At 42.5% G+C, this 16,445-nt stretch overlaps 1 protein-coding gene across 1 annotated transcript; it reads left to right on the forward strand.

The window, feature by feature from the left end:
* Nucleotides 1-778: 778 nt before the first annotated feature.
* Nucleotides 779-5,890, forward strand: LOC143586050 (uncharacterized). The gene is made up of 8 exons (XM_077067688.1): nt 779-1,065; nt 1,681-2,079; nt 2,195-2,905; nt 3,008-3,218; nt 3,333-3,977; nt 4,071-4,818; nt 5,413-5,641; nt 5,857-5,890. Exons 1-8 carry the CDS (start codon nt 779-781, stop codon nt 5,888-5,890), a joined length of 3,264 nt encoding a protein of 1,087 aa, XP_076923803.1.
* Nucleotides 5,891-16,445: the final 10,555 nt, after the last annotated feature.

Below are 16,445 nucleotides of genomic sequence, written 5' to 3' on the forward strand. Positions count from 1 at the left end.
TTAGCAGTTAACCGTATCCTACCCTGTTGACTCATCGGATCTAGGACTCATTAGGGGGAGCAGATCCGTGTTTCTTCATTGGCGCCATCCGTGTCTTTGTTAGAACAGAAAAAAAGTTTTTTCCATCCTCTTTACGATATGAATCAATTACCTAAAGGGCCGACGGAGAACCAATCGCAACTTCCACGAGATCCCAACATTGAATCACGTGAAGGAGCAACATCCATTTTTGCTAAAATCACAAACTCTGCTCCACGAACTGATGCCGTGAACCCTGGAGGTTTTACCTTAGGTGGTTCAGCGGCTCGGGGAGACTTCACTCCATTAGCAGATACTACTCCGGTGATGTGGGGAATGTTGTTACACCAACTACTGACCTAGGGCATGTCCAGGAGGTTCTAACTTGAGAAATCTAGAATGAGTTACAAGAGAAATCCACCAAACTCAGTCGGAGTTAGGTTTGGAAGAAGATTCTGGTGATTCTAACCAAAGAAGAGCTCATCGTCATAGCTTCAGAACCGAAGGACTTTGGTCTCCGGACGAATGGTTTCGTGTTCAACAAGACAGTTTAAAAGCAGAATATGAGCGTCGGGTCCGGAATGAGCGTTTCCATGGCCGTACCCTGACGTACGATGAGCCTCCCAGGAGATCTATCTCTCATCCCATAAGGGGAAGCCACATTCAGTACAGTCAGCCACCAGAATAGCATGTAGGTGAGATCCGGAGGTTACGTCCTCGCCCTCGCATAGATATGTGGGTACCATCTTACGAGGACGAAATGGTTGGATATGACTCAACATATCATCCGGAAGGTAGTTACTACAGTGGGGATAGTCGCCTCCCTTCGTACGGAGGGACTAGGTATCCGCGGCCAGTTGTCCGCCATGCAGAGTATCACAGTTATGCTGAGTATGATTTTTCCAAACCATATCGCCCGGAATTTTTCGCAAAAAAATCAAAATTTATTTCAAGCATCGCGACAGCTCCATTCCCGATTAATGCAAAGATTCCAACATCCGTTGGAACATATAATGGAATGACTGATCCTAGCGATCATCTGTTAAGGTTTGAAGCAGTTGGAGGAGTCAGTGGTTGGACTCTTCCATATTGGTGTCACATGTTCGCACTAACATTCACCGGGGCGGCGCGAGAGTGGTTTGAGAAATTGCAATGTGGAAAGATTACAAGTTGGAAAGACTTTGTAGCAAAATTCTCTCAGCATTTTAGTCAACAAAAGAAACATACTCGTGATCCTTCAGAAATACTAGATGTTACAAGGCGAAATAATGAGTCTATTGAAGACTTCATTACTCGTTTTACTAACGAGAGCCTTAACATTGGAGGGGTAAGCAAAGATATGCTGCGAGGAGCATTTTGTAAGAACGTCCATAGTGATGCCTTGATCCGCACTCTTACAGGGAGAGACGGAATGCCCCAGTCATGGGACGAAATCATGAAGGCATCAAAGTTGTTTGCGTGAACTGAGAAAACTCTAAGTTCTAGTAGTCAAAAGCAATCACCAAGGGTCGATTTCCAAACTCCAAGACCGAATAGACAAGCTAAAGGACCAATATGGTCAAGACTTCAGCCAAGTGCAGAAACGTCCAAACCATTCGACGCAAGATCCTTGATTGGCAACAAAAACAAACGCAACCTTCCAACTCGATCTTCTAACAACAGCTGGACTCAGTTATCAAAATCCCCTTCAGAAATCCTCACAACGGAGAATCTGACTTTATTGAAGCCTCAACCAATACCACGGAAGTCGTTCCTTGATAACAAGAAACACTGCTCATATCATAATGATATTGGGCACAACACGAATGAGTGTGTGGCCCTAAGAAATGAATTTGAAGCAGCTGTTAAAAATGGTAAACTCGAACATTTAGTTAAGGGCGTACGAGCAGGGACTGGTAAACCTCCCGCAAAGGATAACCAGGGCCCGGAAAAAAGGCAAATAAAGGATCTCAACGTCCACATGATTCAGGGTGGCCAGCAGATCAAGGGTAAGAGGAAAGAATTTGCGGACGAAGAATGGAAAAACGAGCCCGTCATTTTTCTACGTATCAAAGGAGGACCGTGCAACAAGAACCCTCTAATAATTACGGCCCTGTTCGGACACTATAGGTCGCAGTATGTGTTCTTCGATACTGGCAGTACGTCCGATATTATGTACGAACAGTGTTTTGAACAGCTTGAGGAAGATGATAAAGAACGATTACGACCTATCCATGCACCCGTTTCTGGGTTTGGTGGGGGAAATAATGCACCCGCGTGGTGTCATTACATTCCCGGTCACACTTAGTGACGGGGTTCACTCAAGAACTGAGGAGGTCGAATTTTTGGTTTTACCGGCAACTTCTAAACATGATATTATTCTCGGACGAGAGGCAATTGGTGACTTCAATGCCCATCCATCCACAGCTCACGGAGCAGTAGGGGTCCTGACCCGCACTGGAGTAGCAATAATTCATGTTAACCGACACTGCTTCACAACTGAAAGCTCAAGGCCAAGCAAAGTTTCAAAGCAGAATCAACGGACTGAACCAGAGAAATGGGTTCTTAACAAGAATTTTCCTGATCAAACTGTAGTAATTGATCCAGCTATCTCTGAAATTATCCGAACCTTTTTGAAGCAATTATTGACCAAGAATATTGACATTTTCACATGGCAGCCCGCGGACATGGCTGGTGTCCCGCGGAGCATTTCGGAACACAAGTTAAAGGTGAATCCGTTGATCACCCCAATTGTGCAAAACAAACGAAAGATGGGCCCGGAACAAACGAAGGCCATGAATGAGCAAGTGCAAGATCTACTTCACGCTGGGATTATACGAGAAATTAAGTACCAAACATGGGTGGCAAACCCAGTGATTGTCCCGAAAAGCAATGGAACGTGGAGAATGTGCATAGATTATAAAGATCTAAACAAAGCATGTCCGAAAGATTGTTACCCACTTCCGGAGATCGACTTAAAGGTAGATGCTGTGGCCCCCTTCAAATTCAGGTGCTTCCTCGACGCCTACAAAGGGTATCACCAGATTCATATGGCAGCTGGTGATGAGGACAAGACAGCGTTCCGCACTGACCAAGGAACATTCTGTTATAGAATGATGCCTTTCGGGTTAAAGAATGCGGGTGCCACATGTCAACGACTGATGGATCAGGCCTTCAAAGGTCAAATAAGTCGGAATCTTGAAATTTATATGGATGATTTGGTAATCAAGAGCACTGAAGAGGATCAAATGTTGAGGGATATAGAGGAAACTTATGAAACGTTGAGAAGCATCAACATGAAACTCAACCCAGCAAAGTGTTCCTTCGGAATGGAGGAAGGAAAGTTCCTCGGGGTAATTGTTACAGGCACAGGTTTTAAGGCAAATCCGGACAAGATACAAGCAGTAGCCCGCATGCCATCTCCCGCATCCCTAAAAGAGGTTCAAACACTTAATGGGAGATTGGTAGCGTTAAACAGGTTTCTAGCAAACCACGCTGCTAAATCTTACCCATTTATTTCAACATTGAGGAACTGCCTCAAAAAGGCACAATTCAGATGGACCCCGGAAGCCGAACAAGCATTCCAAGAAGTCAAAAAGTGTTTAATGGAACTACCCACGTTAACTGACCTTCACGCGGGTGAACCATTAACACTGTATTTGTCGGCGTCCGACATTGTCGTGGGAGTTGTCCTACTAACAGATAGGAAAAATTTTCAAACTCCAATCTATTACGTCAGTAGAACACTATCGGACCTGGAAACAAGATATTCGATGTTGGAAAAGTTGGTTTTGGCATTGGTTTATGCCGCCAGACGGCTTCGTAGATATTTTCAGGGTCATCCCATCAATATGCTAACCGGATACAAGCTCAAGAACGTGTTGAGTAAACCCGAATTATCCGGACAACTAGAAAAATGTGCTATCGAATTGGGTGAACACTCGATAGAATATAAACCAAGACCGGCAATCAAAGGGCAAGTACTGGCGGACTTCGTTACAGAAGTCCCGCAGAGCAAAGAACAAGAATGTTTAATTGAACAACAACCCCAAGCACCTCCGGAACAAGGGCAGGTTTGGTCATTGTTTACGGATGGAGCTTCGAGCATCGAAGGGTCAGGTGCAGGTTTAAGGCTAGTCAACCCTGAGGGGCATGAATTTACATACGCCATCAAATTGGACTTCAAAAGTACCAACAATGAGGCAGAATATGAAGCCTTCCTGGCAGGTCTGCGGATAGCGAAAAAGCTTGGGGTAAAACATTTGGAAGCACGGGTGGATTCTATGCTAATCGCGGGACAAATAAACGGAACGTATGAAGCCAAAAATGATGTCATGGCTTCTTATTTGTCACAAGCAAGGGTCTTGATTCGCCAATTTTCCTCTTTCAATATTGTTCACAATAAGAGAAGTGAGAACAAATCGGCCGACGCTCTTAGCAAGCTAGCTTCAATGAACTTTGAACATTTTGCAAAAGATATTCGTGTGGAAATTCAAGACCATCCATCCGTCACACCAAATCAAGTCCTGGTAATTCAAACCGGCGTTGAATCATGGATGACACCCATCAAAGCGTACTTATCTTCCGGAGCACTTCCAGCAGGAAAGGCTGAGGCTCGGAAGATTAAGCACAAAGGTCTGAATTACCAGTTGACTGACAGTATCTTATACCGGAGATCATTTCTTGGTCCGTTATTACGTTGTGTAGACACAGAAGATGCAAATTACTTAATTCGGGAAATTCACGAAGGCATTTGCAGGTTACACGCGGGACCAAGAATGACAGTTGCAAAGATCATGAACGCAGGGTATTATTGGCTCGGTATGCACTTAGACGCTGTACAAGAAATCAGAAAGTGTGATTCGTGCCAGCGTCATGCCCCCAACACCCTGCGCCCAAAGAACGAACTGATTCCAGTAACATCTGCCTGGCCGTTCCAAAAATGGGCTATCGATATTATGGGACCTTTCCCAGAAGCCCCAGGACGAGTCAAGTTCCTGATAGTGGCCATTGATTACTTCACCAAGTGGGTGGAAGCCAAACCGGTTGCATCAATCACGGCTTCAAGCGTGAAAAAATTCCATTGGGAATTCATCATTTGCCGGTTTGGCCTTCCGCTGGAATTAGTGAGTTACAATGGGACCCAATTTGCTGATAGCGGATTGCAAGGATGGTTGAAAGAACTTCAAGTCATTCAAACCTTTACATCCGTAGCTCATCCGCAAGCAAGTGGTTAGGTCGAAAGGACCAACCGAACTATCAAGGAAGGGATCAAGGCAAGGCTAGGAACGAAACGAAGGGGTTGGGTGGACGAACTGCCTCATGTACTCTAGGCCTTCCGCACCCAGAAGAACTCCAGTAATTTGGAGACACCCTATAGCCTAACCTATGGCACTGAAACCATGATCCCTGCAGAGATCGGGATTCCATCCGCGAGGGTTCTGTTGATTGATGACAACGATCACGAACTCAGGATGAATCTGGATCTGTTGGAAGAAAGAAGAGAACTAGCACTGATTCGCGAGCACAATTATAAGCGACAGCTTGAGAAATATTACAACTCGCGGGTCCAAAAACGCGAGTTCGATGCGGAAGACTTTGTCTTCTGCAACAATGAGGCTTCCGGCCAGGAGCCTCCGGGCAAGTTAGCCTCAACTTGGGAGGGACCTTATAAAATCAAACAAGTACTATCCAAAGGTGCCTACAAGTTAGAGAAGTTGGACGAGACTGAAATCCCTCGAACTTGGAGCGCAGCACAGTTAAAGAAATGCTATATGTAGTAGTTTTGGTTACTCTTTTATTTCGGCCTGCGTGCCCAAATAGACTAGCAATATATGCAATTTTCTTTATTGTAAGAAGGCTTATGCCAAAAGTATTAAGAATGATGAGTTAGTTCCATGTTATCTGGATAAGTTGTAATCTTTTATTGACAAAAATGAAGTTCCGGACAGACACTTATATTATAACACATAAGACAAAGTGCACCGGAAGGAAACCGGACTTCTTATTAAACACTCAAAAGAGATTACAAGCAAAAGAAATATTTGCAACAAAGACATATATACTTATGGAGTGACGTCCTCATCCTCCGCGGTATTATTGGCCTCTTTTCCTTTTTCCTCATCAAGATCCAATAGCTCTTTTAATTGATCTATGGCATCCTCCTTGTCCGCAAGTTCCGATATATGATCGGAAAGGGAGAACTTCAGAGTGTCAAAATCTTTGGTTTTCTCGATAAGGATAGAAGCAGTGTCTTTTCCAGCCAAGACGTATTCCTCCGGAACCCGGCCTTCGGAACAAAACTTATATCCCTCTTCAAAGCCTATTTGTCGGCCTGCCTGCTCGGAGGCACGGAGAAGCACCGCAATGCAATTCCCAAGATCATCAATGTTCCGAACGTCAGTAATAACCTATTAAGTCGTGCAAACATAGGTAATCATATATAAGCCTGAATCACTTGTATTAATCAAAAGACTCGATACCTTGGGGATCGTTGTTGATAGAAGCCATTTCTTATCTGCTTGAGCCCGAATAAGATCCATCTTGTGACCAGCACATTCCAGGGCTTGGTCTCGATTCTTGGCGTTAAGGTCGGACAAGCGCTTGTCCTTTGCCGCTGAGTCAGCTTGAAGGGTCTTTATCAGCTCAGCTTGGTCATCCAGCTGTTTCTGTAGGGTAACCTTAGCTTCCTCAGCAACAAGGTGTTTGGCTTCCGCCGCCTCCATGGCCCGATGACTATCCTGGGAATCTGTTAACGCTTTAAGAGCTTCTTTCTTAGCGTCTAACAAGTTATGCTCAGATTCTTCTAGCTCATCGTTCATGTCCAACCAATCACGACGTATCTCTTGACTGGTGGAAACAGTGTTCGCCATGGAATAAGAGTTAGAATCTAAAAGCTCTCGGCGGATGCGACGACGTTGTCGCTCCCTCTCTGCGGGAGGGAGACTTTCGTGGAGATATTCTTGACAGACGTCCGCATCGTTCAACACTGAGTTCCGACGCAATGACTAGTGAAGGTTATGCGGAGCAGTATCCTCTTCCACTCGGGATGAGGAAGCATGCCCTCCATATTTGAACACACTAACTCCACCCTGATCCCGGGTGATACTCGTGATGGAGTGGAGATGTGGGGATCTTCTCAAAATCACCAACCTCTTTCTCCTTGATGGGAGAGGAATCCGATAAATCGATCGGATCTTGAGTAGTGTTTAACGGTGAGGTCGGGGGAGTCGGAAGACGTGAGTCCTTTAAACCTGAGACATTCCCAAATTAAAAACTCCTTAAGTCACCAAGAAGCGATAAATCCAAACATAAGCATAAGGATTCAAATCTTACCCTTGGAGACGTCTTGGGTGGAAAGGCTCTCGAAGACGAGCCCCTAAGTCCGGATTTCAACCTTCACCTTCTTCTTCTTTTTCTTCTTGGGCACGGCATCGGAAGGCTGCGCTTCCGCTTTCCAGCAGCCTTCGAAGCACCCGCTTCTGCAACTTCAGGTTCGCCCTCTACGGATTGAGGACCACCTTCCTCACCTATAGTTGGGTCGGTGGTGGCCTTCAAATCTAGCTTGCGGGTCAAACCTACAGTCGAAAGCGAAGGATTAGTGGCACCAACTGACAATCATTCTTCACAGAGTGACGACTCTTCGGTAGATGAAAGAAGTACTATCACTTCGCTCGAAGTAACGGCAGTTATAGGGCGGGGTTGGGGAATACCTTCGCATTTTTTGACAAACTCCTCACCTTGTGCATACATAGCCTCAGAGACAACAGGCTCCAGCGTGAGAGACGTGGAAAAACTAAAATTGCTCCGCGTACGTTCCAAAAACGGTACGTCATGCCGAGTAATGGAGCGGCGTACCATCATGCCACCCACCTTGTCCACAAGAGTAGAGAGGATCGTACCTTCACCTGCAAGCAAAAAATGTTAAAGAAAGGAAACTAAGAACCCGGAATGTTACAAGTAAAAACTTACTTCCATCATAATTCTCATAATAGGGTTCCAAGGTGGGGAACGGCCACACACGACTCATCCTGGCGTGCACCATCGCTCCCTCATGAATGGGACGCATGGGCGTCGGAGTCTTGGTTAAAGTAAGAAACCAGGTACGACCTTCGTATTCGGAAGCCGGGACTTCCGGTAGTTTGTCTTTTGGTTTCCGGTAAGCCATTGTAAACGGGATAACGTCTTCCCGGATCCAGAAAAATTTGGTCTTCCACCCATGGATGCTGCGAAGCCATTCAAAACCAATAGGTCCTTTGCCGGTGGTAGCAAAACCATACCAGCCTTCACGATAGGTCATCTTGTAAAGAACGGCGAACATCCCAACAGAGGGATCATAGTTGTGTGCTTGGCAGCAGAACTCGTAGTGTCGAACTCTGAGCATCCCAAAAGGGTGAATCTGGGATAGGTGAATCCCATACGCCGTCAGGATCGATTGCACGAACTTGGTCATCATCAGACTCGTCATCATCAGACTCATCATCAATAAAGACTCGCAATTACGTCACGCCATCTTCGGACAAGGCAAACACCGGAAGCATATTCTGCAGCGGAAAGACAAGGTCATCATACTCTTGGACCCGCATGTCTAACTCCTGCTTCGCGTCTAGGACATGAAGCGGGTGGCTTTCAATAGGTTGTCCGGACTGGGCAAACGCCAATCCTTCATTAAAGCCCTTCACCCGGCCGACGCCTTCTGAAGCAGTGGTCAAGTTCACGAAGCAATCGGTAAGCTCCGTGCTCCTCTTGATATGATGGATGACCTGTGAACGATATTCGTCAAACATCATGAGATTAAAAACACAACAAATAAAGAGTATACGAGAAAAACTTACAAAGTCAAGGCCACGGTTGAGGAAGTATTGCCTTTCCTGCTCAGCACGCACCGCCCTACCACGAAGTTCTTGCAACTCGGCGGAGGCGCGGTTGCCTGCTTCAGTCTGATATTGCAAAAGGGAGTCATATGCAGACTGCTTTTCAACAATAGTCTTATCTTTCATTTCAGATTGCTCCCCTTGCAACCTTAAAGCCTCCTCAAGCTCTTTGATCCGGGCGTTCTGACTGGACACCTCGTCATGTGCCTTCGCCCACTCGTCCTTTTTTCTTTGAGTCACAGCTCGGGAAGCTTCAAGGGTGGCATTAGACCTTTCACAGGCCTCTTTCCACCGTTTAGCAGCATCAGCGTTTCGCTCATTTTCTTTTTGGAGTGCAGCTTCAGCGTCAGTTTGTTTCCACCTAGCTGCACTCGCTGCTTTACAGTGCTCCTCAGCTTCTTTCTCCGCAACCTTCACGGCCTCGAAAGCCGCACCAAGCTTTCCGCCCATCGTTCGCCACTCCCGTAGGATTTCTTGACTACATGCTATGCTGTTAGTCAAAGAAATAGACAAGTCAGTATGAAGATCCTGACGGGAGCGAGTTCGTTGATATGCCACTTCGGCAGGTGGCATGCAATGCTCAACGAAGTTCATGCAGGTCTTGGGATCCGAAACCCGAGACCCATTGACAATGTCCCAAGATGGGACAAATAAGTCATAGTCTCCTCCCAACTGTACATTCCCAAAGTATTGAGAACTTGAAGTTCCGAGACGAACAGGAGTGGAGGAAGACTGTTGCGAGCCACCTTGTGAGGAACCCCCTCCAGCCTCATGGATAGACGGTCCAAAAAAGAAATCATCTTCTCCGCCCGATGCAAAGGGCGAGGAAGTAGGGAAGAATTGAGGACCGGAATGCGGAGGAGGTTCATCAATCCCGAAGCCTTCAGCAGTAACATTAGGGTTCTCATGTTGAGGATCAGTGGCATCTCCACCCTGGAAAAGATAATCCAGAGACCCGATAGTAACTGGCTGAACTTTAGACCCCTCCACAGTCGTTTCAGTAGGAGAGGTAACAAGTCTATCCGCTTCCTTCTCCGGAGGAGGCGACGAAGATTTCTCAACAGTTGGTGTCGGCGTTGACAGCTTTCCGACAGAAGGACGCTCAACAATGGACAGATCTGCATAAGAAAATTATAGTCAGAGTAAATTTTCAAAGAATAGTAAAAATTAACAAATAAGAACTCACCAGATACTGTCCCTAGACGCTCCGCAAGGTTGGGCGGTAGTGGTTTCCTCGGACGATGTGTCCGGCGTTTCTTCGTGTTTGGCTCCTTCCCGGCATCCGCAGCACTGGTACCTGCGTCACTTGCCTGGGATACACGGAGGGATCTCTTCCGGTAAAGTTCTACCAGCAAATGAGAGACAGATGAAATCTCAGGAACATCATCAGAGCTTTCCTCCTCAAGGAGGACGGAATCGTCACTTAGAATGACGATTGTCCCGTCGGAGGTCAGCGCGTTAAGAGGCAAAGGGTTCAGGATATACGCACCTGACTCGAAGATAGCCTCCGAGACAACTGGTTCGGCACGCACTTTGATAGGAAAAAGGAAGTATTGAGCAGTCTTCTCAAGGATAGGCGTATCCTTTACGTCACGAACAACCTTACCCACACAGCCCTTACCATCATCTAGGGCATTCAACATTGATTCAAAACCTGGAAAATAAGTGCAAACATTGACAATAAAAACCCAAACATGGAAGGGTAGAGGAACAAGGTATTAAAACTTACGACCATCTAGCCCAATAAAAACGGGCTCCATGAAAGGAGAAGGCCACAAGCGGCTCATGCCCGCCCACACGAGGGCTTCCTCGGGAAGTGCCCGCATAGAGGTTGGCGGAGTAGTAAGCTTGCGAAACCAGTCACGCTTCTCATGAGAAGCCGGAGTAATATCAATAAGAGCGCCGTTAGGAGAACGACGAGTCATGGCTTTGGGCACCACATCCTCAGAGATCCAGAAGAATTTTCTCTTCCAATCCTTGGAAGTGTCCTCGGTCACGTTGCCGATAACTCTATCCGGCAAGCTGTGGCAAGTATACCATCCATTCCGATTCGCCATATTTTAAAATACAACGAATCGATCCAACCGAGGTACTAAGTCATGTGCCATACACACAAACTCGAAATGTCGAATTCGCATGACGGCATGGGGATGGAGTTGAGATAAGTGAATACCAAATGCCTTGACCACTCGTTGGAAGAACTTTGTGACGGGAAGGCGGAAATTCCCATGGTCAAAGTAATCGGCGTGTAAAGCCATCTTTCCTGGAGGAGGAAAGCTGGCTATGGAACCAGCAGAAGGGAACTCCGGTCCCCATTCCGGTGGAATACCATAAGTCGTAATAAGTTTTTGGTATTCCTCTGGGTCCCAGCAGACTTCTATCTCATCAACCTCAGATTGAGCAGGCGCCATTACAAAACACTTGGTAGAATATAAGGTTATCTCAAGAAAGATTAAATGGTAGATTGAAGAAAGAAAGCAAGTTCGTATTGGGAATTCAAAGGCGATAAAACTTCAAAAAAGAAGATAACTCCCTCTATTTATACCCACCACAATTAATGCGATGCGATGCGAACAGTAGAAAGAGAAAAAACCGTTCAGTAACAGATCGCCATGTCACGCGGGAAATTCGAAAAAGGGGGAAAAGTTGTACAGTCGGGTACAGTAACAACTGTCAAAAACGTCCTGTCACCTTCACAAACGCCTGCGAGTGGTCAACTTGTCCTTTTTCATAATTATCCACAACAACAAAAGATATTTCTCACCAACTCGCAAAGTCAAAAATCCCCAAATCTACATTAAGTCCAGAATTTCACCCGCATAAAATACTTCACACGGAAGAAACACTGGACTGGGGGGACTTATAGAGGTAGGGTACCAAAAAGACCCAAATACCCTTAAGTAATACCCGCGGGTCAATCAGAAGTCCCCCATAAGGCACCCACGGGACATATAAATCATCCGCATAATCATTTGAGGAAGAAACACCCTCATAGCAATGCAGAAGCATCACAACACCCTCAAAGGTCATCCGCAAGAAGGAATACCCTTCCGCGTAAATAACCACGAGGTAATGCTCCGGGACAGCTGTCAATAACCGATTACCTTCTAGAAGATTTGCCAAGATGCTTTCTTGGGCAATACGTGATCCTTCGGCCAATCAGCTAGTAACACGTAGCAAGGTCGTTATAACCGTGCACATGGCCAATATTATCCCGTTAACCAATAATAGAGAGACACGTGTCCAGGTTGTTATACATACACATGCAACGTATAAGTTAAACCTATCATATAAGGACACGCGTCCAGACGGTTATGAGGCATCTTCTAAAAGGACAGCTGGCCCAATCACTTCCCCACACCCTTCGGCTATAAATACCCTCTCAATCATCATGAGGTATTCATTTCACTCTCACTGTACTCTCTCAATTTACTTAAGTACTTTTACTCTCATCAGAACAGTACTTATTCTCACGCCGGAGGGTGGTTACGGGAAGACCCCCCCTCTTGTCCTTTCCGTAACGAGCTCACGATGTCTGTTTTGCAGGTTCACGTCACTGGACTTTGGGCAATTGGGTTCATATCGTATTAGCAGTTAACCGTATCCTACCCTGTTGACTCATCGGATCTAGGACTCATTAGTGGGGAGCAGATCCGTGTTTCTTCACCTATCCATAATTGCTATTATCGAAACAACACCACTATTCGTCCATAGAAGGACCACTTTCAACTTGTAAGGGTTCGCCCATTGTAGAGCCACTATCAATCCCACAAGTGGGATGACTGACTGACTGACTAATCTCATTAAACATAAACATTCGTTAACTTACCTTTACGTATGCACACCAGCCCCAAAGTGTACTTAATATATAAAGAGGGGTATTAGAAACTCACCTGGATCTTGTTACGTTCATAGTTAATAGTGATCCCCTTATTGAGCTGAGCGCAGCTAACTGTTTATCATACACGTATTAATTAGCCGAGCCAACGAATCTGACTTCGATCAGTTGAATGGAACTAAATTATTCTAACTATTTGTGGTTTGGTTGGATTAGTTTGAATACTTAACCAATTATTAAGTCCACTTAATAACTATAGAGTCTAACGGGTTGACCAAGTTTGGCCCAAACCACATCCTCATACGGCTTGGGCTGAAGCCCATTAGTAATTGATCATACGCATTAGACACTATACGTATATGCATACAAGGAGTCCACACTCACACTTGCATAGTTGCATGTGCATCCGCATTTGCAATTCGCAAGCCAGTCTTGCATTTGCACAGTTTACTCACATGGGCCTGAAGCCCACTGAGTTTTCCAATAAGCAAAGTCCATTTTAAAACTACAAGCTCTTGCATTAAGATGTGCATAAAAAACCTGAACCCGAAACTTTTATATCCGGGTTTTTACTATCCGAACCCGTATCCGACCCAATCCATAGGGTAAAAATAGGGTATGCATTTTAGTAGCGAAACCCGTACCCGGAACTAGACCCGATTTATACCCGGTAATACCCGAAAACCGGATCCAGTTCATACCCGTAACCAGGTTTTTCCAAAACTGGATGTTGTTTGCGTTTTTATATTAATTTGTTTGCTACTTGGTTTGAATTATGTCTTTATACTCATCGTTGTACATTATGTTCAAGTCATTATGTATTATGTATTTACCATTGTGTTTTACCTTTTAAATTATTGTGTAATATGCATTCACAATTGTGTTTTATGTTTTATATTATTGTGTAATCTGCATTCATCATTGTGTTTCATGTAATATATATAGTTGTTATTTTATCATTATATTTACATAATAGAATGACACATTAATGTTATTTCACTATTACAATTTTCAGATTTCATCACTTTCGAAAAAAAAAACAATGATGAACATAAAGACATAATGATAAATAGAGAGACACAATGATGAACATAAGATACAATGATAAATAGAAAGACAAATTTTTTTAATAAGACAAAGTCATCCTCATATTAAAGATAAAAAAAACTCTTGTTACTATGATGAACTTTTAAAAGAAAATGTCGTACGAAAAAGTTATAGACGTTTTAAAGTGATGTGGATTGACAAGGGTCTTGCATGTGACTAGAGAAAATATGTGTTTTCCTCTTTATGCCCTTCACTCTTTAGTCCTCATTTAACACATTACTAGGGAGAGATCGGACCGTACCCTAGTTTTATTAAGTTTGTTTTGTGTCCACGTGGCATCAATAAACATGCCGTGTTAGCACAGTCTATGTACAATCATTGAACTCATGTCACATGTAATGTACCTTTGACCATGCTCATTTTCTTAATTATAGCATATCTTATTAATAGTGTAACTCATATTCATATATGATGCACCACTGATGCGTAGTGTAACTTATACATACATCTCCTCAATAACCAACATACATATACTTACATTTAACAAGCAATATAATATACGTACTATTTCATCTCTCTCTTAACTTAATTATCTTTAACAAACGCCTAGTAACTTCTATAGATTTTAAATATTTACCAACTTTACAAAACACATTAAAGAAATTTTTAATGCGAGTAAGGCTCAATATATGAGTGTACTTGGCAACTATCTATCTTCTATCTATTCTAATAAAAGAATACCATGTTGTGTCACTTGTCACTCTTACAACCATTCTCACCTTTTAAAACTCATTTTCAATATATGGTCTCCTTTTTGGATCTCTCATGGGTCACAACTTGACCCCAGACGTTGTATTTCGGATCTACATATAACTAAATTTTAATTCAACACAATTGTAATTCCCCTCCAATTATAAACCCTAGCTTCCGCCCCTATAGTCGAAACCTGTGTAAATTTCAAAGGTAAAACTCTTCAATAACACACTTTCTATTGTTTTTGTTTGGCGATTCAGTTGATTTACATACATTTTTGTACGGACATACCCTAACTTCGCAATATTAAGGGCTTTGAAGGGTTCATTTTGATTAAATAATCATTGATTTTAGCACCTTAAGTTTTTACTTCAATCGCAGGTACTAAATCGATTTTATTTCGACTTTCATTTAAACAACGTAAACCTTAAATATCCCTGTTATGGTTGCATTGGATCCTTGTGATGTTTTTTTTTAATATTTTATTTAAAAAAGTTCTTAATCATCCCTGTTATGTGAACCGTAATCCTGAATTGTAGTAGATTTTGTCAATTAAAAATACAATTTTGAGTGTACCGTAAACTATTAGCCACAATTTTGATTCCATGTTTAGTGATCACATCAAAAGATATATAATTGTTGGGTTTATTCTCATTTCTTAATTTTTAGAAGTTTGGTCAACTTACAGATTAAATAGATTAAAAAATGGACTCAAGGTCAAAAACTCAAAAGCATAAATAGGCATACAGTTTCTTGGTTTTAAGAGGTTATATAATCTTTTTCTATGTTTTTCAATTTGTGTTGTAAGGTATATGTGTTGTCATACTTTTTTCAAAATTTGTTTAGCATATCTTAATTTAGTTTCAAACTTAGATTGTATAAAAAATGATTATATAAAAACTTTGATGATGAAACTTTATTTGCATTATACTGACACAAAGGAGTAATATTGATCACTTTTAAACAATCAATGAAACTTGTACCTAGAGGTTTTAGTATCAATTTATTATATTTGTTAATTTCTTGCTTTTCATCTGAAGCTAATTTACCTTTTTCTACTGTACAACTTAAGTATTAGTTTAAACTAGAAGACTCTCAATACAAGGATTATGATTCTATAATCATGTACTTTAAAATCAAAGTTGTTGAAGTTATATTTTTCTTTTTTATTTTCATACTCATTATTTTATTGCTTTTGTTATGTGTGTAGCTAGCCCAATGACAGGGATCAATGCAAACATTGTCAATAGTTATAATAAAAAGCACTGACATATAATTTTGTTGGTTCAACGATGCTTAATCTTTTTTAGTATGGTGTAATTTTAAACTTTTAACTTCTTTTTAAATTTCAGCCATGTAATATATTTCTTTATTTTAAATCTATAAACATTGATCAAAATTTAGTTACAAGCAGACATAGACATTGACTAAAGATGTTGATTGTTGATAAACATATGTGTACAAGAAAATTTTTACTTAGGAGGTGTTTGGATGAGCTTTTAAATGTTGATTATTTGCGTATTTGATTTTTGAGAAGTAAAAGATATTTGACAAAGCTCATCCAAAAGGCTTCAAAATGGGGATTTTTCAAAACTCTGTTTTTTTTTCAAAAATCAAATAAGCAAGTTTAATCGCTCACACAATTGTAAAATATGTAATGTTTGTTTTGTAATCCCTACAATTTTATTGTAAATTTTATTTTTATATTAACAATACATGATAATTGGGTTGTTGACTACATGCTGCTTAATGTTTAAAGTTTAAAATTTCATCAATTCTCCGTTTAATATACGGGTCTCAAATTTATTATATTCCGCCCGTGTATTACACGGGTCATTATCCTAGTAGTAAATATGTTACTAGCTAGAGAGACGTAATATAGATTTCATTCTAATGAAAGAAAACACAATAAAGTTTTAAAGAAGAGTTCGAGTTTT

Source organism: Bidens hawaiensis, unplaced genomic scaffold (genome assembly GCF_021521415.1).
Source record: "Bidens hawaiensis isolate Kalapana, Puna unplaced genomic scaffold, B.hawaiensis_p1.1 tig00034283_1, whole genome shotgun sequence".
Lineage (NCBI taxonomy): Eukaryota > Viridiplantae > Streptophyta > Magnoliopsida > Asterales > Asteraceae > Bidens > Bidens hawaiensis.